General features: G+C 39.0%; 1 protein-coding gene across 2 annotated transcripts in view; it reads left to right on the top strand.

Annotated features, from left to right (window-relative positions):
- RPS6KA3 (ribosomal protein S6 kinase A3) overlaps positions 1 to 25,936 on the top strand; it is a 136,915-nt gene that overhangs the window by 36,759 nt on the left and 74,220 nt on the right. For both annotated transcript variants that reach the window (XM_039540503.1, XM_039540494.1), the window contains exons 3-5: positions 14,815 to 14,931; positions 20,080 to 20,161; positions 25,181 to 25,261. In XM_039540503.1, coding sequence (XP_039396437.1) covers positions 14,815 to 14,931; positions 20,080 to 20,161; positions 25,181 to 25,261 — 280 coding nt within the window. The remainder of the gene's footprint in view (positions 1 to 14,814; positions 14,932 to 20,079; positions 20,162 to 25,180; positions 25,262 to 25,936) is intronic.

Genomic DNA, 25,936 nt, shown 5'->3' with positions numbered 1-25,936 from the left:
GCGCAAATATTGTTCCTAGTGGGGTTAAGGGAGAAACTAACTTCTCTACAGATTTTTCTGTAATTTTCTGGAAGATAAATATCACAAATATGCTCACCACAACTGAATGTGATAGGTTCCTACTATTGGGGGTGGGGGAAGAGGGAGATTTCACCTAGGCGGAGCCAAGGAGGCAACAGAAAGTGTCTGGCCCAAGTGCGGACTCTAGCCTGTCATTTGCACTGGAGGAATGGATGGGTATTTATACTCTGTGCATACTGAAATGATCTCTTAGTCACCCATCAGCAGTGCCCACCCATGGGGTCAGAGTAGGAATGGGTTTTATGATCTGATGTGCGCTTGTGCTGGTTGCCTTTTTTCTTTTGGGCCTGGGAAGGAATTTTTCCCTCATTGGCAGATTAGCTGAGGCTGGGTGGGGTTTTTCACTTTCCTCACAGCAGGCCAGGGACATGGTAAGGAGGTTATGTCAAGATGCTGCAATTTATTAGATAGAAAGTTTGGCAGATGTCCGTTACAGAGGGTATAAGGAGTTAGAAATGGGTATAAGGAGAGGCTTCCCCTCCCTTCCCCCCCCCCCAAAAAGGAAAAAGCAGGGAGAGGGGCTCCTAATGTCTGGTGCAGCAAGGAGGCAGTTCCCCCTGACTTTACCAGTCCCCCTTAACTATCATATGAGGGGATAGTTGTGGGGTTCAAGTAGCAGGCTGTTTGGGACCAGGTTGGGAAGGGTGAGGACTGACAGCAGCCCTCCCAGTAGGTGGAAACACTTAAAGAGTGATGACCTGCACTGTACAATTTATTGTCAGGTATCCCCAGATTCATTAGGTGAATAAAGTTGTGGCTTTATTGAACCACGTTCTTTGCATCTTGTGTTCCTGTGTGGCCAGGACAAAAAGTAGTAGTAACTTTTTTAGAAAATATTTTTCAACCAGGAAAACCTCGTATAATGTGTAAATCTCTGAATAGTCTTCAAGAAATTGTTTTCCTAAACTCAGTAAAAATTGGAAAAATTATCAATTAAGAAAGTTTATTCTAAGTTCTTCAAGTGAATGCATGTGTGCATTCCACTCTTGGTGTGCACATGCCTCATGCACAGTCAGTGGAAATTTTTTCCTTGGTGTGGTACCTGTCGAGACAGCCTAAGTGTCCTCGGCTGCCATGTGCCACTGGCGTTGGTATAAAGAGCCCAGCTAAACCCAAGCCCCCTCAGTTCCTTCTTACTGCCAGTTACTGTCACTGGAACTGCTCACCTTGCTTTTGCAAGTACTCGCAGTGGAGTGTTTTTTATTGTAAATAATTTAGTGCTTATAATGTTATTAATGATGAGTTAGGTTTTACCCTGTCTGAGAGTTTCATTCAATTTCAGTTCCAAGGAATGCCTTGATCACTGGGATTCGAGCCCGGTGTTTCCTGCAATAAGGTTATGTCCATGAGCGACCTGCTCTCGAGTAACTTAAAGTCCCTTGGGGAAGCTCATATTTGAGAGCATTGCAAAATTTGCAGGGACTTTAAGCCTTGCACAAGGCTAAAGTTTTTCTACTCCTGGAGGTGGCATTAAGTCTTCCATTTGAGCCAGTTTGGTCAGACTCAGCACCAAGTGCCTGAGCATCAGGAAGGAGTGCGTTTCCTACCGTGCCGGAGTCCCAGTACCATTCACCTAAGAAAAGGCCTAAGAAGCAGACTGCCGAAAAGGCAAGATCCCTGGCACTGAAGTCTGGTAGGCATAGGATTAAGAATAGAGTGTGGTCTAAGTCTAAGCACTCCTCCGCTTTGGTACTACAGAAAATGGCATCATTGACTCTGCGTGTACGCAGGTTTTGATGAGTCCAGAGCCAAAAGGAGCTCCTCCCACATCCACCGACATTGTCTTGATACTCATCACACCAGAGGTACTTGCGGCTGCCAGGGAACTCTTGACCCTGTTGGTGCTGGTATCTCTGGCAGTACGAGAATGATGCTATTGGTGCCGGCAGGCACAGGACAACCAACAACCAGGACAAACGCTACAGCACTCAGTACTGTGCCAGCCTCGTGTACACCTGATGGCTGGCCTTTCAGTACTGTCAAAGGGAAAACCCATGGTGCTCGCTCTTCTGCGGGCCTCTGCAGCGCGGCACTGATCACTAGCACTGTCTGGAACTGTGCCTCCGTGGTAAGGAGGAGTCGTCATCTTCCTAATTGGAGGTCGGGTCCAACATTTCCCATCCTCGGAGACGTTCTCGCTTTTCCCTTTTTTCTCAGTGCTTGATCCTGTATTTACCACAGACTGTTGGGTGTTGAGCACTGGAGAAGTGAGATACACCCTTCAGATTATTTCTACCTCCCCTTCCCTCTCCAGGGACCCCTCTCATGAAGAACTTCTGGTGCAGGAGGTTCAAACTCTCCTTCACCTGGGTGCTAAAGAAGAGGTTCCACAGAATTTAAGAGGGAAGGGTTTCTGCTTCTGTTATTTTCTAACCCCAGAAGCAAAGGGAGGTCTCAGACCTATTCTAGACCTGCATCATCTTAACTATCTCAAAGAGATAAAGTTCTGTATGGTCAACCTGGCATCCAGCATTCCCTGTCTGGAGACTGGTATACTGCCCTTGATTTAAGAGACGCCTACCTTCATGTGTCAATATACCAAGGGCACAGAAACGTCTTTAGGTTTGTAGCGAAGCACTCACATTTCCAGTTAGTGGTGCTTCCTTTCAACTTCCCTGCAGCTCCTTGAATGTTTGCAAAATGTATAGCTAAGCAGATTTCCTGAGGAAACTAGGAGTGTAGGTCTACCCTTATCTGGATGACTGGCTAGTCAGGGGTCAATCCAAAGCCCAGGTTATATCCACCATTCGACTCATTCAGTCAGCATTCAAGGCCATAAGCTATAGATCAATGCAGGCTATCCTTTGCCCAGTATAGAGTTTATAGGGATTGTGTTGGACTCTGCCCAGGCCAGCGCATCCTTTCCAGTCAAGATTCCAATCTCTAATGACACACCTGAAGGTTCATCCAGTCAAAACAGCCCCAAACTGCATAAAGCTCCTAGGGCACATGGCTTCATGCACATATGTAGTACAACATGAGACTGCACTTGCTAAGCCATCTTCAGCTGGATGCTGTGCCCACGGTTCCTCCACGAGTTCTCATTTCCCTGAATTGGTAGTTGGACCCTCTCAATGTTTCATAGATTCTAGGACTGGAAGGGACCTCGAGACATCATCGGGTCCAGTTCCCTGCCCTCATGGCAGGACCAAATACTGTCTAGACCATCCCTGTTTGTGTAGTGTCCCCTTCATCTGCCCTCAGTGACTCTCGGCTATAGGGTGGGGACCTCATGCCTGTGAACTCAGGGTCTTTGGTTCTTTGAAGAAGCTCTCTTCATATCTACATCAGAATTTGGGACTATTCGTCTTGCCTGTCATGCTTTTCTTCCTCGTATGAGAGTGAGAAACCTGTTTGTTCTTACAGACAACATTGCAGCTATGTTTTACTTCAGTAGACAGGGAGGAGCTCACTCATACCTCCTTTGTTAGGAAGCAGCTGTGGGAATTTTGCATAGCCCATTCAATCAACCTTGAGGCCTCTCACCTTCCAGGGATGCAGAACAAGCCAGCAGACTGCCTGAGCAGGTCATTTTCGAGTCATCATGAGTAGTCTCTTCGCCCAGAGGTAGCCAGATGCATTTTCCAGCAGTGGAAGACTCCCCAAATAGACCCATTTGTAAATAAGTCAAACAGAAAATGTCACCAGTTCTGCCCACTTCAAGACCAGGGTCTGGAATCAATCACAGATGTCTTGTGCGACCCTGGGCAGAAAAGCTTTGCTACTCTTTTCCCTCAATCCCACTCCTACCCAGAGTGCTACTAAAAGTCAAGTGCCAGCCATGCTCAGGCTATATTAATAGCCCCAGCGTGGCCCTGCCAACACTGGTTCTCCACTGTACTAGACCTCTCAGTGGCATCTCCAATCTCATTCCTGCTGCAGCTGAATCTAGTCTCCCAAAACCAGAGTTGGCTGCTCCACCCGAACCTGTAGTCTCTTCATCTAATGGCCTGGAAGCTCCATGGCTAAATCTCAGAAAACAGGCTTACTTGGAAGAAGTAGTAAAAAGCTCTCCATCAGGGCTGCCTACCTGTCAAAATGGAAGCTGTTCTCTGTCTGAGCTTGTCAAACTGGAGTCTGTCTGCTGCACCCGAAACAACAGGGCTTAGCAATTTCCTCTATCAGGCTTCACTTGGCAACAATACCAGCTTTCCACCCTGACATGGATAACTAGTTTTTCTAATGACATGACAATCAGATTGTTTAAAGGCTTGGAAAGGTGGTACCCTCAACTAAGGGAACCCATTTGCCCTTGGGACCTGAACTTGGTCATATCCAAGCTTTAATGGGACCAACATTTGAGCCTTTAACAATGTGCTCCTTACTATGCATTTCCTGGAAGGTGGTTTTCCTAATTGCTATTACTTCTGCCAGAAGGGCCTCTGAACTGCGGGCCCTCACATCCGAACCACCATATACAATCTTCTTTAAAGATAAGATTTACTTAAAACCCAGATGAGGGTGTATCTCTATAGTAGTTTTCAAATTTTCATAACAATTGGTCAATTTACTTGTTTTTTGTTTTTTTTCCCCAAAACCACATGCAAATGTGGACAAGCAGTGGCTATACACATTGAATGTTAGGCTTTCTCATTCTACTTAGAACCAAACCATTTTGTTGGTCTGTCAGACTGATCGTGGCTCTAGCAAACAGTCTCCTCACAAAGAATTTTGTCTTGGATAATTTCTTGATCTGCGCTGGTTATGATCTGGCAGGCATTTCACCACAAGTCAAACTGACTGCTGACTCCACAAGATGGCAAGCATCCTCAACAGTATTACTAGTTCAGATCCCTATTCAGGATGTTTGTAAAGCAGCAACCCAGACATCAGTGCACACTTTCTCCTCCAATTACACCATCACCCAGTACTCTAAAGATGATGCCAAATTTGGTTGAGCTGTTCTACAGTCCATGTGCACAGGAACATCAGTTAATTAATTAACAATAGCTACATAAATCTGTAATTTAACCACCACACAATTTCTGGCAAGTCAAAACACAGGAAATGTACCTTTATGAAAAAAAGATGTTAAAGTCCTCATTTTTTCCAGTGCATTCAAGATCAATTCACAACGATTAAGCAAGTTTTTTTCCCCCTAAACAGCAAGATGTCAAATAAAACCATCAACAAGCTTGTAATTAATTAACTGATGTTCTAGTAAATTTTCTTGTGCCATCATTGTTCTAATTACATATGGAATATAAAAAAAAAATCAATGTCTACTCTTTTGCTTTGGTCTTACTAAGAATGTCACCAAATCAGGCAAGTTACTTTAACCAACAGAGATGCTTTCACTTACAAGACAGTTATATAAACATTAGAAATGCATGCAGCAGTTAATGTAGAAACTTAAAGCTTTACAGAATTCTTGAGAGGCAGCTTAGGATAAAATGGCAAGCTTTTACATAGGACATGTAGAATGGAAGAGTTCCAAAAAACCCATCTAGGTCTATTTTCAGTCCACCCATTTGCAGTGCTGTAATAAAACATGCAGTACAGTAAAAGTAATACGTCAGTCTGATTAATGATGCCTACACCCCACTATGATGTTACTGAATGTCTTGTGTTATGAATATACATTGTTCATCCTGATTTATTCATTAAATGTCACTTCAAAACAGCAGCACAGAAGGGCTGTTGAAAGGTTCATCAGAAAATCTTCAGGAGCCTTTTTTCTTTTTTTAAATTAGGGCAAATGAGCAGTTGAGTGCTTTGTTAGATTAATCTCTAGAATACGAAAAAAGGGTATTCAAACTGTTTACACATATACACTCAAATATTAATACCAAATTATATTATTGTTTTTCATCAACATAAACAAAATTACAATTTCATTGACTGATAAACTTATTGCATTTTCTGCAAACCTTTAATGCTTTGCCTAACAGAGAAGAGAAATTGTGAGTAACATTACTATTCTGTTGTACAGGTTGAACCTCTCTAGTCTGGCACTCTCTGGTCCGGCAACATTTGTGGTCTGGCATGATTTTATTTCATGTTTTTTATGCGTTATCAACTTATTTCCTTGTGTCAATACAGTAAAATTGGGTAGCAACGCTAACACTTTATTTTGAAGAGAGCCAGTAAGCCTTGGCTAGGCAGCATTGCAAGCATTGTTCTGTTTATTCGCCTTGGTGAGATTAAAATTAAAAAGAGACTCACTTGCTACAATATTGACCTCCCGAGGCAAAATCTGTGATTCAGCACCGGTCAAGTCCCAAGGGTGCTGGACTAGAGAGGTTCAACCTGTAATACGTATTGCTACAGTAGTTCATAGTTCAGGGGGAAAGTATACAAGCAAGCATCAAACAGTAACTAAGGTTAAGCCACCAGCTACTTTCCATATTCATTTAAGATATTAAATGAACAGAACTTCTAACTTCATTGCCATGCTATGTGACCCAAACCACGAATTAAAAGTAGGTAAATAAATCAAAATAGAAAAGAATATTCCTTAAAATCCAAAAATTACGCTGGAGGCAGGACTAGGATGTGGTTAATGGTTATTCTTGTTAATGTGAAATGTTGAACATCGTTAACTTCTTTTGAGCTCTTTTTCCCTTCCTTTCCTCCCCCACCTAGAATTTATGTAAAATTTCCATGATTGGTTTTTATAAACTTGTCATCAAAATATCTTTTTAAAAACGCTTATTTTGATAGAGCCTGAGGAATATTGTGACCACTTGTTTGTGTGCACAAGTGATTGTTAAAATGACATCAGATGGAATATCTAGCATTGTGGAAAGAGGAGGGATTACAGTATATTAAATTTGTTGCCACTCAAGGGCAACTATGTATCTTGCTTACTGTTGGTATTAAACTGTTCTGTTAGACAACATCAGCTTTACTGGGCTGATATTTTGAATGTTATAATAAAGCATGATGGACTCCAATGCATTTCCTTTAGTTTTATTTGTTCTCTCCAAGAAAACTAACATCTGAAATGTATGTACTGATCCTGTGACAAGATGATTACTGTCTAAATTACTAAAAATGTCTTAGGCAATGTGTGTCTCAGAGTTCCTCTAGGAAGACTAACTATGAATTTAGGCATATTAAAACGTTTTCAGTAACAGCATTCACAAAACCAAATTATTTTTAAACAAAACTGCTTCCTTATTAATCTGTTACATTAAGAGTCAGTAATTATCTAATTAGTTGTTTATCATAGATCCCGTTAATAAGGAATCCATAGAAAGAGACTATGTTGTGGATGTACATCTTTGTCACAAAGATTCCTTAAAATCTCAACCTGGGAAAATAAGTTTTGTACATAGAGTTGGCTTCTGTTTGCCAGAGCAAACTGTTCCTGATTTGAATTGGTGGCTTTAATTTGATTAGTTAGATAATACCTAAAATTCCCTGCTTGTTTATCTTAAAATCTAGTTGGAACGACCCTTCTGATGATGGAAAATTAGTTAAATTTGAGAAATTAATTTTATCAGTGCAAATTAATAATATAGCTACAGAAATATTGTATATTAACTGTAAGGAGATCATTAATACATTGACATAAAGATTGTACATGCCTACTAAGTCTTTACTGTAAACTACATCACAGGTGCCATGACTGAAAATTTTCTAGGGGGAGTTCATATGCGATGGTTCGTAAATTCAAAATGTCCAAATGATACAACTGCATAACTACTATAGTTACAGCTGGTTATAGGGTATTTTAGATGGATTGGTTGAAATAATGTACAGAAAGTTCTAGTGAACAAGGTTTTTCTAAATGATTTGAAACGTGGTCGAATTATGGGAAACTTCAATAAAAATGTACATGAAAACTGCTATTTTGAAGAACACTGAGAATTAAAAATGAGAATTAGGAAGAACCCGTGAGTCTGTATAAGCTACTCAAAACAAATACCTTCTCTGATCTTTCATTGTAAATTCAGATAATGTATATGAATAATGTATAATATAATACCAAACCTCAAGGCTCCTGCTTCTCTGGGATTTTTTCAGCCATATGAAAAGTGCTCAGACAGTTTGCTCTTCTCTTTCCATCTTCTAAAGGTCTGAAGTCAGTTCTCCCCGTTAATGGATTACCCAAGAGGTATGCCCAAAATAATACTATACGCATCTAAGTCTAGATATCTTAAAGCAATGCTTATTTGGCCTCAAATGTAAAATAAGCCCAAAATATATGTAAGAATGTATATAGTTTAACACTAGAATAGAAATACTACTAGATGCACACAATTTAGAATATTTCCAGCACTACAGCTGAATAAGGTATTTATTCTACAGCCTAAAAGCTGTGAGCTGGTATTCCCTTACCTCTTTCCAGTATGTTTTTGGCCCAGTTTGTGACCAGTTGCTCAAAAGAAAAATTAATCAGTCTTTTATTGGTGAATTTTGCATGTTTAATCATGTTTTTAAAAACATTTCCCCAGTCAATTTCACCCTTGTGAATCAATAAACAGTAAAATAAAAATGTTCCTCCTCTTGAACAAATTAACTTCCAGTATACCAGGTGTTTCATTCTTTGTTAGCTTTTTGTTTCTGTGCCACTGTTCTTGTTTAAGCACCGTGTTGTATTTGATACTGTGAAATATGAACACAGACGGAGTTGCTGCCCTGAGGAGTTTACAATCTTAAATTCTGATCCTGCAGAGACTTAAGCATGTTCTTGCTTTTCTGCTGCCTCTCAGATGTGACTCATGTTACAATAAACTCATTAGTGTTTCCATCACGCATTTGCTTTTAGTATACAAACTACTTCAAATTCTAGGATAATTGTGATAGCACACCATTTAAAAAAAAAAAGTATTGAATTCCCCTAGAGTTGTATAGTAAGGGAAATTTATATTTGGAAGCAGATTAAGCTAAATGGTCAGGAGTGTGGGGGGACCATGCTTAATCCCGGATAAGTATGTTCACAGAAGGAGTTAGTCCAGAAAAACTTTAGTGCTTTAAATTCACACCCTACCTTATTCTGGAATAATTTCCCAATGTAAATAAGCCCTAACCATCACACTGTGATACTGTTAAAGAAATTAATATTAATTCATTGTGTCATATTTTGTTTCCTTGTAAACTTTATTTAGTAACTGTGAATCTCGCTGTAGGGGGAGCTGGTAGCAACCACTATGTTTAAGTTGCCTAATGCCATTACAAAAAAAAAATGACCTTGTTTATGAAATCTTTAACACATCCATTGTTTGCAGCAGGCCTTTTGAGTTCAACATGGAGAAAGCACTGGGGGTAGGGCAGTGCCTGTTCTTTGTCTTGTGACATTAAGGCTTCGTTGAAATAAACTGTTGAAAATCTGTTCCTACTGTCCTTTTTAGGACTCCAGAAAACTTGTGCCAAAATGACTGAATCTGAATATTCTAAGGCTGGGCCGATGCCACTATTGCAGCAGAAGACGCTAGGAACAGTGGGAGCTGCCAGAGCAGCCATAGTGGGAGTGGAAAAAGTTGGGGGAGAGTTACAGGCTAGGCGTCCTCAAGACTTTGTGAAGAACTACTTCCTTGTATTTGTTTTAAATCTGCTGCCAATTAATTTCATTTGGTGGCCCCTAGTTCTTATATTATGGGAATAAGTAAATAACTTTTTCTTATCATCTTTCTCCACTCATGATTTTATATACCTCTATCATATCCCCCCTTAGTCTCCTCTTTTCCAAGCTGAAAAGTCCTTGCCTCTTTAATCTCTCCTCAGATGGGACCCGTTCCAAACCCCTAATCATTTTAGTTGCCCTTCTCTGAACCTTTTCTAATGCCAGTATATCTTTTTTGAGATGAGGAGACCACATCTGTATGCAGTATTCAAGATGTGGGCATACCATGGATTTATATAAGGGCAATAAGATATTCTCTATCTTATTCTCTATCCCTTTTTAAATTATTCCTAACATCCTGTTTGCTTATTTGACTGCCGCTGCACACTGCGTGGACATCTTCAGAGAACTGTCCATGATGACTCCAAGATCTTTTTCCGATTAATTGTAGCTAAATTAGCCCCCATCATATTGTATGTATAGTTGGGGTTATTTTTTTCCAATGTGCATTACTTTACATTTATCCACATTACATTTTATTTGCCATTTTGTTGCCCAGTCACTTAGTTTTGAGAGATCTTTTTGAAGTTCTTCACAATCTGCTTTGGTCTTAACGCAGGTTAGTCTCATCTGCAAACTTTGCCACCTAATTGTTTACCCGTTTCTCCAGATCATGTATGAATAAGTTGAATAGGATTGGTCCTAGGACTGCCCTGTGGGGAAAACCACTAGTTACCCCTCTGCATTCTGAAAATTTACCATTCATTCCTACCTTTGTTCCCTATCTTTTAACCAGTTCTCAATCCATGAAAGGATCTTTCCTCTTATCCCATGACAACTTAATTTACATAAGAGCCTTTGGTGAGGGACCTTGTCAAAGGCTTTCTGGAAATCTAAGTACACTGTGTCCACTGGATCCCCTTTGTCCACATGTTTGTTGACCCCCTTCAAAGAACTCTAATAGATTAGTAAAACATGATTTCCCTTTACAGAAACTGTTGACTTTTGCCCAACAATTTGTGTCTAACAATTTTATTCTTTACGATTGTTTCAACTAATTTGCCCGGTGCTGACATTAGACTTACTGGTCTGTAATTGCTGGGATCACCTTTAGAGCCCTTTTTAAATATTGGCGTTACATTAGCTATCTTCCAATCATTGGGCACAGAAGCTGATTTAAAGGACAGGTTACAAATCCTAGTTAATAGTTCCACAATTTCACATTTGAGTTCTTTCAGAACTCTTGGGTGAATGCCATCTGATCGCGGTGACTTGTTAATGTTAATTTTATCAATTAATTCCAAAAATCCTCCCATAGTGACACTTCAGTCTGTGACAGTTCCTCAGATTTGTCACCTACAAAAGCCTGCTCAGGTTTGGGAATCTCCCTAACATCCTTAACTGTGAAGACTGAAGCAAAGAATTCATTCAGTTTCTCCGCAATGACTTTATCGTCTTTAAGTGCTCCTTTTGTATCTTGATCGTCCAGGGGCCCCACTGGTTGTTTAGCAGGCTTCCTTCTTCTGATGTACTTAAAAACATTTTATTACCTTTTGAGTTTTTGGCTAGCCGTTCTTCAAACTCCTTTTTGGCTTTTCTTATTACATTTTTACACTTAATTTGTCAATGTTTATGCTCCTTTCTATAGGCATTTGAACTAGGATTTGACTTCCACTTTTTAAAAGATGCCTTTTTATCTCTCGCTGCTTCTTTTACATGATTGTTAAGCCACCGTGGCTCTTTTTTAGTTCTTTTACTGTGTTTTTTAATTTGGGGTATACATTTAAGTTGGGCCTCTATTATGGTGCTTTTGAAAAGTGTCCATGCAGCTTGCAGGGATTTCATTTTAGTCACTGAACCTTTAATTTCTGTTTAACTAACCCCCTCATTTTTGCATAGTTCCCCTTTTTTAAATTAAATGCCACAGTATTGGGCTGTTGAGATGTTCTTCCCACCACAGGGATGTTAAATGTTATTATATTATGATCACTATTTCCAAGTGGTCCTGTTATAGTTACCTCTTGGACCAGCTCCTGCGCTCCTCTCAGGACTAAATCAAGAGTTGCCTCTCCTCTTGCTGGTTCCTGTACCAGCTGCTCCAAGAAGCAGTCATTTAAAGTACAGAGAAAATTTGTCTCTGCATTTCATCCTGAGGTGACATGTACCCAGTCAATATGGGGATAATTGAAATCCCCCACTATTATTGAGTTCTTTATTTTGATAGCCTCTCTAATCTCCCTTAGCATTTCATCGTCACTATCACTGTCCTGGTCAGGTGGTGGTATATTCTTATTAGAGCATGGAATTACTATCTATAGAGATTCTGTGGAACATGTGGATTCATTTAAGATTTTTACTTCATTTCATTCTACATTTCCTTTCACATATAGCGCCACGTTTCTTCCTTCCACCACCACCCCCTCCGTCACGACCTGTTCTGTCCTTCCGATATATTTTGTACCCCGGAATGATTGTCCCCAATTGATTGTCCCCACTCCACCAGGTTTCTGTGATGCCTGTTGTATCAATATTCTCCTTTAACACGGGGCACTCTAGTTCACCCATCTTATTATTTAGACTTCTAGCTTTTATGTACAAGCACTTTAAAAACTTGTCACTGTTTATCTGCCCTTTTGTGATTTGTCAGATTCTTTATGTGAATGTTTCTAGTCTGATCTGGCCCATACTTTATCCTGTTCCATCCTTTCTTCCTGAGTAAAGCCTAGAGAATCCCTATCAATAGACTCTTCTCTAAGAGAAGTCTCCGTCCGATCCCCGTGCTCCGCTGCAGCGATTGGCTTTCCCCCATCTCTTATTGCTGAGCAAACTTTTTAATTTAAGTGCCAGCAGTCTGGATCCACTTTTGTTTAGGTGGAACACATCCTTCCTGTAGAGGCTCCCCCTATCCCAAATATTTCCCCAGTTCCTATGGTCTTCCCTCAGAGTTCCCCAGTGCCCAAACTATTTACTTGAGGTAAATGCAGAAGAGAAGATTTGCCTATAACGAAGATCAAATTCTAATTTGGAAAATATAAGATAGCATTGTGAATCAACAGAGGTCTTATCAGAAACGTGAAATATGTGATTTTCAAAAAAGGGGTTGATAGGGTTTTTTATTTTAATTACCATCAGTTGCAAGTAATCAATAAGAAATTGTTATAACTGATGAGCTTCCTTATTTAGGTCATTGTAATGTACTTCTGAAAGAAGGTTTAAAAAGACTTCAGATTTCCATCTTTAATAGTGTGATTATGTAAAATCCCTTTCAGGTTAATTATTTTAAAATAAAAATGTATGCAAGAGTAGTGCTGTTCTGGAAAGAGTACTACACTACTAGTGTATTTCAGGTATACAGCATACAACATTTTTGTAAGAGTATATCACACTGAAATACTGACTTAATTTTTTGATGATATTCCTGATGTGCAGGGGCATACTTGTTTATTTGGAAAGATGAGTTCAGCTTGATCGCATTTCTTAGTCTCTAGAAACATTCAAACTGGGCGCACTTTTAGACCTTATTTGCACAAGTTTATATATGCATATTTATAGCAGTTAAGTCTTGAACTAAGCTCTTTGGATTCTCCTCTGGCTATTGGATTTATTCTATGACTAGTAGGCAAAGTGGATAGACTTTGAAATCAAGATGATTTTTAAATCTCTGCACTTAATTGTGATTTAAATAAATAGCTAAAACTTTTATTTAAATTTAATATTTTAGTACTTTATTTCTTAGTGTCCTAATGAACAGTGTATTTTTGTTTGGTAGTTGAGCCAAAGCATGTTTATCTATTTGAAGCATTAAAAGTGTAATGCTAGACATCTACTGAGGTAATACTGCTATTTTAGAACATGCTTGCTTGACTTTGTTACCATGATAGAAATGAAGACCGTAAAAAATAGTTTAACATGGTTCCAGCAAAATTACTTTTTAACCCAGTGTTTAAAAGGCCATTGTCAGTGTGGTGATATGTTAAACCATATTTTACAATATCTTAGACATGAAAATGAGCAGCAGCTTCTGAGCAACAAGAAGATTGGGGGTTGTCATTAAATCTTTGTGCTCCTGACAAGAGCATCCTTGGATGTCTCCTGGTCCTGTGGGTGAATTTTTGGGCTGATCACACTATAGGGACGTTTGGAACAGAAAAGGCACTGGAAGCTATAAAAGAATGAGAAGCAGAAGAAAAAATGATAGATAAAAATGGGAGAGAATTTAAAAGCACCAAAAAAAAAATTTCAAAAGGAGGAGGACAGAATATATATACACACACAAACAGGAAAGGAACAATAAGTATGGTAACATTTAGACAGGAAAAGGAGGACAATTAGAAATAAAAAGTAGCAAAGTCTTCTACCAAATGACTTAAAATATTAAGTGTAAGTACATTGAAAGGAGGACCCTTTTCTCCTCTCTGTTCTCTCTAACTCCAAGCCCATTTTTGGCATTTAATTTTGTTAATCATGTAGGACCGAAGCCTGCAGTGTCAGCCATTTTGACTGAAATGGGTCATAGGATTGGGCCCCGTTGAAAAACTTGGATTGGGAGAAAGCAGCAACACACAGTAGTTAAATCCTCAACACATTTGTGCAAGATGAGGAAATACAGACATCCTGTGTGAGGACTATAAACTGTTATACAAACATTGTTTGGATTAAAAACTTACTCAAGGTTTTTTCCACTGCTTCTACTGCAGTGGTGATTGATGGAGGGAGGAGGTTACAAATCTATAGCTAAAATAGATATGTGCCAGCAAGCAGCAACCAAAGCTGCATATTTTGAGGAAAAAATGCATTTATAAAGTATCTGTGCATTGAAAACTGACCTCCAGTAATAACCTAACTTTGTGTTCATGTAATAATTCCTCAGTGTACCATCCTGCAATTCAAAAACTGGATGGCTGTTTACTTTTCATAAGTTTCTTAACTTTGGGGGAAAATTTGCACATTCTCTGCTTTTACAGATGACGCATTCTGTTCATTGTCCTGATTTCTATTATTTCTGCCCTTTTCATATACAAACTTAGAATTGCCCATAGAATTATGTAACATTACTGTTTCTACCAAAATCCACGAGGATTGGATTTAATTCTAGACTATTAATTGTTTTACCTGGTCAGTTTCAGTATCTCTGATATTTGTGAATAGATTTGTGATGTTTACAAAATATTTTGGAAGGCATGACATTAACCTACAGTTATTTCTTATGTTTTCCTTGCCAGGAAGAAGGCAATATCAAAGAGATTGCAATAACACATCATGTTAAGGAAGGACATGAGAAAGCAGACCCATCACAGTTTGAACTTCTTAAGGTTCTAGGACAGGGTTCTTTTGGAAAGGTATGTTGTACAGTTTTTTGTGGATGGGTTTTCAAAAGGGCAGTAAGAAGCCCTAGGATTGGACAGTAATAAGGGTGAAATATTTAGAGCAGTCAGATTTTTATATTCAAGCCGTAGTCCAGGTCAAGATTATGTTCTAAATTGGGCTTTACTAACAAAGCATTCAGGCTCTGGCAGACCCTTTTGAAACCAGTAAATCTGTTCCAAATTAAGTTATTCTGTAAACCTCATAAAGATTCCTTAATTCTCTCCTTGTGCAACTCTGGTATAAAAGTTTTCTGAAGTAATATATTCAGTATTAAGATGAAAGTTATTCATCCTGAATAGATCCATTCCATGTATGTTTACCACACTGTCATACCTGAAAGAAAGAACAGGTGGTAGGCAGAATGGCCATCAGTAAGGGAAAAAGTATTTCGCAATGTAGAATGGCTCTAGTTTTGTTCATGTGTTACAGAAAATAGGCTTTGGTTCTATACTATTGAATTAATAACACTGATATTTAGAGCTGTCAAGCAATAAAAAAATTAATCGCATGATTAATCAGTGTTAAACAATAATAGAATACCATTTATTTAAATATTTGGGGATGTTTTCTACATTTGAAAATATATTAATTTAATTTACAACACAGAATACAAAGTGTACAGTGCTCACTTTGTATTTATTTTTGATGACAAGTATTTGCACTGTAAAAAAAAGTTTTTCAATTCACCTAATACAAGTACTGTAGTGCAGTCTCTTTATCATGAAAGTTGAACTTACAAATGTAGAATTATGTACCAAAAAACCTGCATTCAAAAATAACAGTGTAAAATTGTAGAGCCTGCAAGTCCACTCAGTCCTACTGCTTGATCAGCCAATCGCTCAGCCAGAAAAGTTTGTTTCCATATGGAGGAGATAATGCCGCCTGCTTGTTTACAATGTCACCTGAAAGTAGGGTTTCCAGGTGTCCAGTTTCTGACCAGAATGCCTGGTCGAAAAGGGATCCTGGCAACTCCGGTCGGCACTGCTGGCCGGGCCATTAAAAGTATGGTCGCCGGTACTGTGGGGCTAAGGCAGGCTAGTCCCCACCTGTCTTGGCACTGTGCTGCGCCCCGGAAGTGGCCAGCAGGTCTGGCTCCTAGGTGGGGGGGGGCACTGTCTCCGCAAGCTGCCCCTGCCCTGAACAGTGGCTTTGCACTCCCGTTGGCCGGGTACTGCAGCCAATGGGAGCTGGGGTGGTGGTCCCTGCTGGTGAAAGCAGCATGTGGAGCCTCCTGGCTCCCCCCCCAGCCTAACAGCCGGACCTGCTGCTGGCCGCTTCCGAGGCGCAGCATGGTACCAGGACAGGCAGGAAGCCTGCCTTAGCCCCGCTGCACTGCTGACCAGGAGCCACCTGAGGTACGCCCACGGCCCAACCCTGAGCCCCAGCCCTGTACCCGTACCCCTGCCTCAACCCACAGCCCCCTCCCACACTCCAAATCCCTTGGTCCCACCGTCAAGCCTGGAGCCCTCTCCTGCTCCCCAAACCCTTCATCCCCAGCCCCACTGAAGAGCCCTCACCCTCACCCCAGAGTCCATGCCTCCTACCTCAACCTGCAGCCCCTTCCCACACTCAGAATCACTCATTTCTGGCCCCACCCCGGAGCCTGCACCCCCAGTTAGAGCGCTCACCCCCTCCTGCACCCCAACCCCCAGCCCAGTGAAAATGAGTGCAGGTAGGGGAGAGTGAGCCACCAAGGGAGGGGGACTGTAGCGAGTAGGGGTGGGGTGTCAGGGAAGGGACGGGGCTAGGGATGTTCTGTTTTGTGCTATTAGAAAGTTGGCAGTCCTATCTGAAAGTGAGAACAGACATTCTCATGGCACTGTGGTAGCCGGCATCACAATATATTTGTGTGCCAGATGTGCTAAAGATTCATATGTCCCTTCATGCTTCAACCACCATTCCAGGGAACATGCATCCATGCTCATGACAGGTTCTGCTTGATAACAGTCCAAAGCAGTGCAGATCAACGCATGTTCATGTTCATTATGTGAGTCAGATGCCAATAGTAGAAAGTTGATTTTCTTTTTTGGTGTTTTGGGTTCTGTAGTTTCCTCATTGGAGTGTTGCTCTTTTAAGACTTCTGAAAGCATGCTTCAGAAACCTCATTTTTCTCAGATTTCGGAAATTGGTACTTCAGGTTCTTAAACTTTGGGTCAAGTGCTGTAGCTATCTTTAGAAATCTCACACTGGTATCTTCTTTGCATTTTGTCAAATCTGCAGTGAAAGTGTTCTTAAAATAAACCATGTGCTGGGTCATCATCCAAGACTGCTATAACATGAAATATATGGCAGAATGTGGGTAAAACAGAGCAGGGGACATACTATTCTCCCCCAAGGAGTGCAGTCTCAAATTTAATTAACGCATTTTTTTGAAAAAGAATCATCAGCATGGAAGCATGTCCTCTGGAACAGTGGCCAAAGCATGAAGAGGCATACAAACATTTAGCATATCTGGAACGCAAGTACCTTGTAATGCTGACTACAGAAGTGCCATGCAAATGCCTGTTCTCACTTTCTGGTGATGTAAATAAGAGGGCAGCATTATCTCCTGTAAATGTAAGCAAACCTGTTTGTCTTAGCGATTGGCTGAACAAGAAGTAGGACTGAGTGGACTTGCAGGCACTGAAGATTTACATTTTCGTTTTTGAGTGCAGTTATGTAACAAAAAAAATCTACACTTATAAGTTTCACTTTCACAACAAAAAGATTGCATTACGGTACTTGTATGAGGTGAATTGGAAAATACTGTTTCGTTTATCATTTTTATGGTGCAGATATCTGTAATCATAAATAATATACACTTTGATTTCAATTACAACACAGAATACAATATATATGAAAATGTAGAAAAAATCCAAAATATTTAATACATTTCAATTGCATTCTGTTGCTTAACAGTGCGATTAAAACTGCGATTAATTGCAGGTTTTTTTAATCGTGATTAATTTTTTTAATCATGTGAGTTAACTGTGATTAATCGACAGCCCTGATGATATTCAGTAACCACACAGGGTTGTTTCTACCAAACAACCTCCATCAAAATTTGGACAAGACAGAACTGTTCCTTATCTTCAATTTACCTTGTAATTTTGATAGAACCACTTGCAATCTTATTCAATAATAATCTTAATGTTTGGGGCATTAAAACAGTTACCATCATAAGCAAGATCGCCTTGCTTGCAGATAACCTTTTCATGTACTTATTTCAGTGAGTGTGAAAGTGAATATTTAAAACTTTAACTGCATTAGGGAGATATGCAAGGCTCACAATCAAGTGAAAGAAGATTGAAATATATCATATGAGCCAACAGTACTTTCCAGTTCCTCCTTAGTATTAGAATCCAGATTAGGTACTGATCATAAACATAAACCAAGATTTTTTAACACCCTATTACACTTTAATTCTATACCAGTCCTGGATAAAATTCCTCATTGGAGAGAGATGAGGACATCTATCTATGCCTAACTGTCAAGTAAGGTGCAATACCTGTTCTTTCTAAGTATTTTTTTCCCATCTGTTCTCTAATTATTTAAGAAACACCACCAAAAAAAGTTAATTTATTTGAATAAATAGAAATGTTTTTGGCAATTTTGGCAGTAGCATTGCCATTCATCTGAATATGTAATTCCTTGGCTTAACAAGAAACAAACCCCAAAGGTACTTTCTGTCTGTAACCTGTTCCTTTGTTAAGGAATCCTACCCAAATTGTCATATGAAAATCTCTAAATTCGGGTACAGATGAGTAATCCAGGATAAAAAAAACAGTCTCAGAACCATTAACAGTTACCTTTAAGAACTCATGAAGGACGTGATTATGATATCTATCATTTCTAAAAGGCCTTGATGCCTGGGCAATTCTTAAATAGTAATAACTCATAATTTTGGGGCAATAACAACTACAAGAATCCGATTCTCATTAACACTAAGCCCTGTTTGTATTTCTCTGGCATCCACTGGCATCAAAAGAGGTCTTGGTGTACATGAGAGCTTGGCCCAAAATTATTACATATAATGTACTGTACTAAACAATAAAACTTGATTCACATAACAATTGTGTCACCTCTAACTGTCTCTAGTATCGTACCTCTATCAGGTCACTAGCACAAGCATGTGGGAGCACCCTCTGTTTTCAGATTTACCCTGAGTGGTACATAGCAAATACTAAATTATCACTTGGAAAATGACCTGTCTGCTATGTCTTTTCATAAGTGAACCAAAACACAAATATAAAACGGCTTGTGTATTTGGCTTTCCTTCTTACTAAACATAGAATTTGTCTACAGTGGAAATCAATACATCCCCTTCCATATCTGAATGGTTTAAGGATATTAAAAAGATAATCCCTCTCAAGAAATCCTATTATACTGCAAAAGGAAATGAGAAACACTTTAGTTGGGTCTGGAACTACTTTACTAATACATGTGACATTCAATCACAGTAAACTATAACGAGGTAGATGGGCACAATTGTCTTCTCACAATTTTCTGGTATATTTTTTAAAGCCCTTTACTATGGTTAATATATTGATTGCCTTTAATTACTTATGAACAGTTATTTGACTTGCTGTCATTATATATTTTTCCTCTCTGAATTAACTCTTCCACTCATCCCAACTCTATATAATGTCTGCAGCTTGTTTATAACCATTTTTGTTATGTCCCTGTTAATTCCTGTAAAATGTGACACTGCTTGAAGAGAAATATTTAAAAAAAAATTAACTGAAGAGAATGGTCAGAATGGTTAATTTGCTGTTTCATTTAACTGTTTTTTTAAATGCTTATTGGCTCTACTTTTCAGACACAACTAAATTCATCAATTAAGTTAAACCAGGATAAATTTGGCCCAAAATATTCTTTGTTTTTTAAATTCAAGTAAAATTGGGGGGAGGGGAAATGTGATAGGTAAACAGGGACATTTGTAATTAGGTACACAAGCTGTATAAACATGAACAAGCAAAGATAACTGTAAGTGGTTAGTACTAGAGTTGGGGAAGCCATTTGTTACAAATAAGAATTTTATTGAAAAAACTGTGAATCTATTAATAGAATTAGATACCAAAGTTTACTGATCTGATTTATATTTATCTCCTTTAAGAACGTTTTTAATATATTGAATACAGGTATTTCTTGTCAAAAAAATCTCAGGATCAGATGCAAGACAGCTTTATGCAATGAAGGTATTAAAAAAAGCCACACTGAAAGGTAAGTGATACTTTCCATAAACGGTTACTTTAATTAATGTACATATGTACCAAATCTTAATCTTTTGCAAACAAAAATATAAATACAGATACTGTTAAGTGTTCAACACAGATCTTTTAAGTACATGCTTAACTTCGATTCTAAACCATCAAATAGGACAAAAAGTAATGTTGTTGTATTATAAACACAAAACGATTAATGAATGAAAGCATCACGTTTGTAGAATTTAATTAGAACAGTTTTCTTTCTGTGATAGCTTCTGATCGACTTGTTTGTTGTCATCCTGTCAGAAACCCATGTCCACTAGATATGAAATTTCTAAACCTTTTACTACAAACTTCATTATAATGTAGTTCAGTAATCCTTGAAATACTTAGTATTAAAATCCATGTCCCTTATTGAAGCACTGCATAGGCATAATACATGTTTCATGAAGATAGCTGTGCTTTATCATTCCTTCTGGTTAGTTGATTTGATCCTGGGCATGTTAGTAGATACTTATTAAATGGCATATTTCTGTTCTCCAAAATGCTGTGTAACTTTGTGGATAAAGTTTCTTGCCTTTTGTTGAGAAGGTTAAGAGATCAAATTATGTTTAGTTTGTGATGTTGAAAAATCCATTGTTAAGACCTCTTTTATTATGATAGTCACAAAAACTGTACAACAACGAAATCCCCCAACTTTATAAAAAGCAAAGTTCAGGAATATAAATACATAATGAGGTTGTGCTTATATGTTTTGTAGAAAAGAGGAAGCTAATTGTATTCCCTCTTCCCTAATCACTCTCCATATACACACATAGTGACCCCTGGAAAAGGATAGGAGTCTTAACATTCTGTAGTCTTCCAGATACCATATTTTGTATTATTGAATCTCTACTTGCCACAGACCCACAGGATAGACTCCTATTCAGAGATCTTTTCCTTCTTCAAGAATCAATACACCTCAACAAGTATTTGCAGTGATACCAGGCAGCCTTTTCAGAACAGAATAGGGTTCCATAGTGGACTGGAATATAGCATCAGGAAATCCTTAAGTTAACATAAAGAAGCAGACATCAAGATACAGTTCATAGTGGCCAATGCCAGGGCTCCCTTGAACCAGGCCGCTGTAGGAACTATCTTGGTTTCCTGTCTCTGTCTCTTTGTCTTCATTCCAGGAGCGCGCTTTGTGTGTATCCCTGAGCCCAGTTCTTATCGATTCCTGTCACCTCCCTCCATTGCCTTCCTCCTGAGTTCATATGTGCTCCACCCACCCAAGCTGGGAGCCTCTCATTGATATGTCAGTTGTTCAGTCCTTGGGATTTCCCTTGTCTCTGTAGGGCCTTCCATTGATATGGGTTGGTCTCAGCCAGTAATAAATGACCTGGTCATATCACCCAAGAGAGTTACGTGACAAAACATCTCATGGCTCCTACTCTTTACAGTCACAGCATAGCAATACTAAGTACAGAGTGAAATTGAGGCACATATTGGAATCATAAATATATTATCAAAATTCCCACATCTGGTTCCATAGTTTGAGCTTAAAGCAGGAATTTAACTACTTTTTTTAATGTATGACGAATACAGCAAATCCTCTCCAAAAATATAGGACTTGCTCCAAAATAGAATGAATTTTCTGAGAATTTATAAGTACAGTATATACTCTATCTTAAGCCGGTTCGTTTATAAGTCGACCCCCCAAGATGGATAAGTTAAAAATGGAAATTTTTTATAACCCATTCATAAGCCGACACTATAATTCAGGGGTCAGCAAACTTTGGCTCCTGGGCCATCAGGTTAAGATGCTGGTGGGTCAAGATGGTTTGTTTACCTTGAGCGTCCGCAGGCAGAGGTAAACCTAAGTAAACAAAGTGTCCCGGTGCGCCAGCTGCTTACCCTGACGGGCCGGGACAGCAAATGGTGGGGAAATTTTTTGGTGAGGAGAAGCTGGGAGTCAGGAGAGTAACTCTGGTGATCACCACCCACATAACCCCACCCCTAGCCCAGGACCCCCACACTCTTCCCTTCCCTTCCCATCCCTTCCCACCTTATCTGCAGAGGGCCAGGGGAGGATGTCTCTGACCTGGCTGGAGCTGCTCCAACAGGCCGGGCAGTGCAGCCACAGCCTGCTTTGTGGGGTGGAGCTGAGCGGCACAGCTGCAGCCTGCCATCCCTGGAGCTGCATCTGCTTCGGAGGCTGCGGGGAGAGCAGCATGGCCCAAAGCGGAGAGACTCTGGCCCCACCTCCTCCCTTCTGTCTCTGCTGGCTGTATTGCCTCTCCTTGCTGGCTGTGTTTTGGGGGGGAGGGGCTGTGTCCCACCTCTCCCTCTCTATACCCGTTCATAAGCCAACCCTCTTCTCTGGTGCTTCCCTTTTTGACTAAAAAAAATTAGGCTTATGAACGAATATATATGTTAAATTATCTAATTAGCTTGCATTAAAATTATTTTTAAATGGTTCCTTTTTAAAAAAAAAAAAAATTAGGAGCCCAAATCACTAAATTTTTTCCTTAAATATCAGTAATGAAATGACAGACTAAGGCACCTGAACTGTCTTAAGTCTATCCTGTGGACACCATGAGGAAGAAAAATGAAAAAATCTAATGTTCCTAAAAATCAGAGTATCTTTTCTAACTGCAAGTACAATCTCTCCTCAGCTATCGTGGGGTAAACTGTCACTTTTCTATGGGAGCATGAACAAAACTTTGGTTAAAACAGTGAATTTAGGGTTTTTATCAAGAAAACTTCATGTTGAATAGTTATATCACCAATGGCCCAGATTTGGTGGTATTATTTATCTGGTCCCAAAGAAGAGAAAATGCCAAGGAAGAATTTGTTCTCCTTTTTGTTTTGAAGAGGAGCAGGTTACCTTCATCCCAGGCCAAAAGCATCTGAAACAGTTTGTTCCCAGAAAAAAATTAGAATGGCATATAACTACCGTTTAACAGCAGTCCATGACTGAGATATAAATTAAAGATTTGCTCTCTTGGGTCTTAAGCTTCAAGTGCAAGACTTTCAGATGTCTTAGGCAAACCAAAGATGAAGAATTTTTGAGAATGTTAACACCCTGTCCAGTGCATTTCTCCCCTGGTTGTGCCTCACCTGATACTGCATTTTCAGCTATGGCTGTCAGAGGAGTTCTCAACTGACTGCTCCTCTTTCAAGAGTTTGGCCATTAAAATTGATGTATTTGGGTGTTCCTAAATGATTATCTATATTTTGAATTTTTTATTTTATTTTTTGAGGGGATTGACAGGTTTTTTTGTGGTGTACAAGATGCTTTGCCTCCAGCAGCTTTGTCCTATTCTTTACATCCTTTTTTAGACATTGGTTTCCTCTCATTAAAAAGCACTTCCGTGATTTTTTTAAACTCCTGACTGGCTGTGGCCCTGAGTGGGGTAGTAAGTTGTATTCAGATGCTATATCACTGGGTCTTTTGGGATGTGAGCAATGAGTAACAGCCTTATCTCCATCAGTAGAACAGATGTTATGTCAAAAGCAGGAATTTTAATTGCAGCAGCACTGCAAAAATCATCAGGAAAAGGATCCAGTAGATTCTAGAGTGTGTTTTAAGACACTAGAAAGCACTGCCTGTGAGTAATAGGCATAGGCTAAAAACACTGCATTGTCCTCTGGGAAGTGAGGGGGATGCACATTGGGAGAGATCTTGTAGATCTCTTTAGGAGTTAAGATTCAGACCTTCATATATCTTGTAATTGCAGTGCCTCACAAGCATGAAGCATTGACACAGATGGGTCCTTGGCCTTCAGACATTGCCCAGAACTGACAGGAAAACCAAGATACTACACAAATGGGTTGCATTGATTTAACTAAACTCCCTTCCTAGACTGATTTAGTTAATCCAGTGCAATTTTGTATATAAACGAGACCTTTGATGCACCTTTAAACTTATGCTTTAAAGTACCAATAAAACAGTGTCTTCTGACCAAAGATGTTGCCTTGTTTTTGCCTCTCTCAACGTCTGAGGCTCTGAGGATTCCATGACCCAAAGAGCAAGGACTTGCTATAGAAGATGCCACAATACTCAGAATGTTGTGCTTGAACCTTAAGACTCAAGAATGTGATTCTGTTACAATTTATGTCTTAGGATAAGTAGTCACATGTAAATAAATTATTCTCTTCTGTGAAATTAATCCATTTTGAATACTAATTACAACAACTCAGTAATAACTTGTGTGTTTTGAGATTTAATGTCCCCTGCATTTAAACAAACGGTTGGTTTGCCTAAGACATATTAGATCGTTTCCATCTTGATTTCTTTCAGTACACTATTTTCTTAATCCAGAGTCAGAGGCAATAGTACCCTTTAAAGACTGCTTTCTACTTGCAGGCAGTTTACATGCTTTATCACCTCCTATCTATAGGAGAGAACCTTCAGGGAAATGCAGCTACAGTAGCCAGAATGCATTGTTATGCTACATTCCAACCTTTTAGTGTTTGGAGCATATTCAGGAGTAAACTGATAGCCTAGATTGATTGACATATGTGTTTTTAAGAGACTCAATGGTGCCATAGCATTGGATGGATATCTTTTGATTGTAGTTTGTAAAAATCCAAATAAAAATATTTTTGTTCAGCTTATATTGGTTTAAAGCTACTGCTATCGATATAGTTAAGTTTATTATAAGGTACACTTTGTACAGTAAACCTGCATTCACACCAGTGGGTTGTACCACTTTAACTCTGTTTCTAAACTGATATAGTACAAAAATATGTGCATATCAGAGTATAGTGCCGTTGGAGTTCTTGGTTACAGATTTTTAATTTTTTTTCTAGGTTTCAAGTAGCAACAGCTTGAGACTTGAGCAAGTGCCAGTTTTTAGTGAGATTTTCAGGAAACAATGTATTGTGAAGTAGGTTCTCCACACAGTCTCACAAATTTTTTTTTGCATGGATGTTATTGAATGGCATAGAGTTGTAATATTTAAAAATATACAAGGAGAAGTAAATTAGGGAAATGTAAGAGGGAATAGTCTGTTCTCAATATGAATTATAGTTTGTGTTCATGTTGTAGTTCGAGATCGGGTTCGGACAAAAATGGAACGTGACATCTTAGTGGAAGTTAATCATCCTTTTATTGTCAAGTTACATTATGGTGAGTTATAAAAGATGAAATATTATTTGCCTGTCACTGTGGTGGTGACAATTCAATTACCTTTGCAAAGAATCATAGAAATTAGAGTTGGTCATCTAAATCCCAATCCTGCAAAAATTTATTGCACATACTTAGCTTTACACACTTTGAATAGACACCCTAAAATCAGTTTTACTATTCTCAGTGCATAAAGTTAAGCACATGTTTAAGTCTTTGCAGAAACGGGGACTTCAGTCCATCCCTTTATAAAAGGAACGTATGTCAATTTAAATCTAGCTAGTATTTTTTTTAAAAAGATTTCAGTTTCTACACCTATCACACTTATGTCTTTTTAAAATATTTTCCATCCCTGATTGAGCTATAAAGACTAACGTGTACAGAAGTGTCTAGTCCCATTCCCATCAAAGTCAGTAGAAATACTCTTATTGATTTCACTGGCAACTCAGTTATTTAGAGGAAAGACTGAAAATGACTCTATTCAATATTCTTTTAACTGCACAGAGTAAACAAACTGCAAAAATAGAGAAAAATATATTTTCTGATCTTTCAGTTATAGCAATTTAAAGTTTTATTTGTAACAATAGTTGCTACAAAATGTTCAGACAGAAGTGATTTTTTTTGTTCTTAAGTTGATAGTGCCCCTTTAATATCATTCCCTACAGTGTATTCTTCAGT

This window comes from Mauremys reevesii, linkage group 1 (genome assembly GCF_016161935.1).
Source record: "Mauremys reevesii isolate NIE-2019 linkage group 1, ASM1616193v1, whole genome shotgun sequence".
Lineage (NCBI taxonomy): Eukaryota > Metazoa > Chordata > Testudines > Geoemydidae > Mauremys > Mauremys reevesii.
The sequence above is the reverse complement of the archived record's forward strand: the minus strand, read 5'-3'. Positions and strand labels throughout refer to the sequence as shown.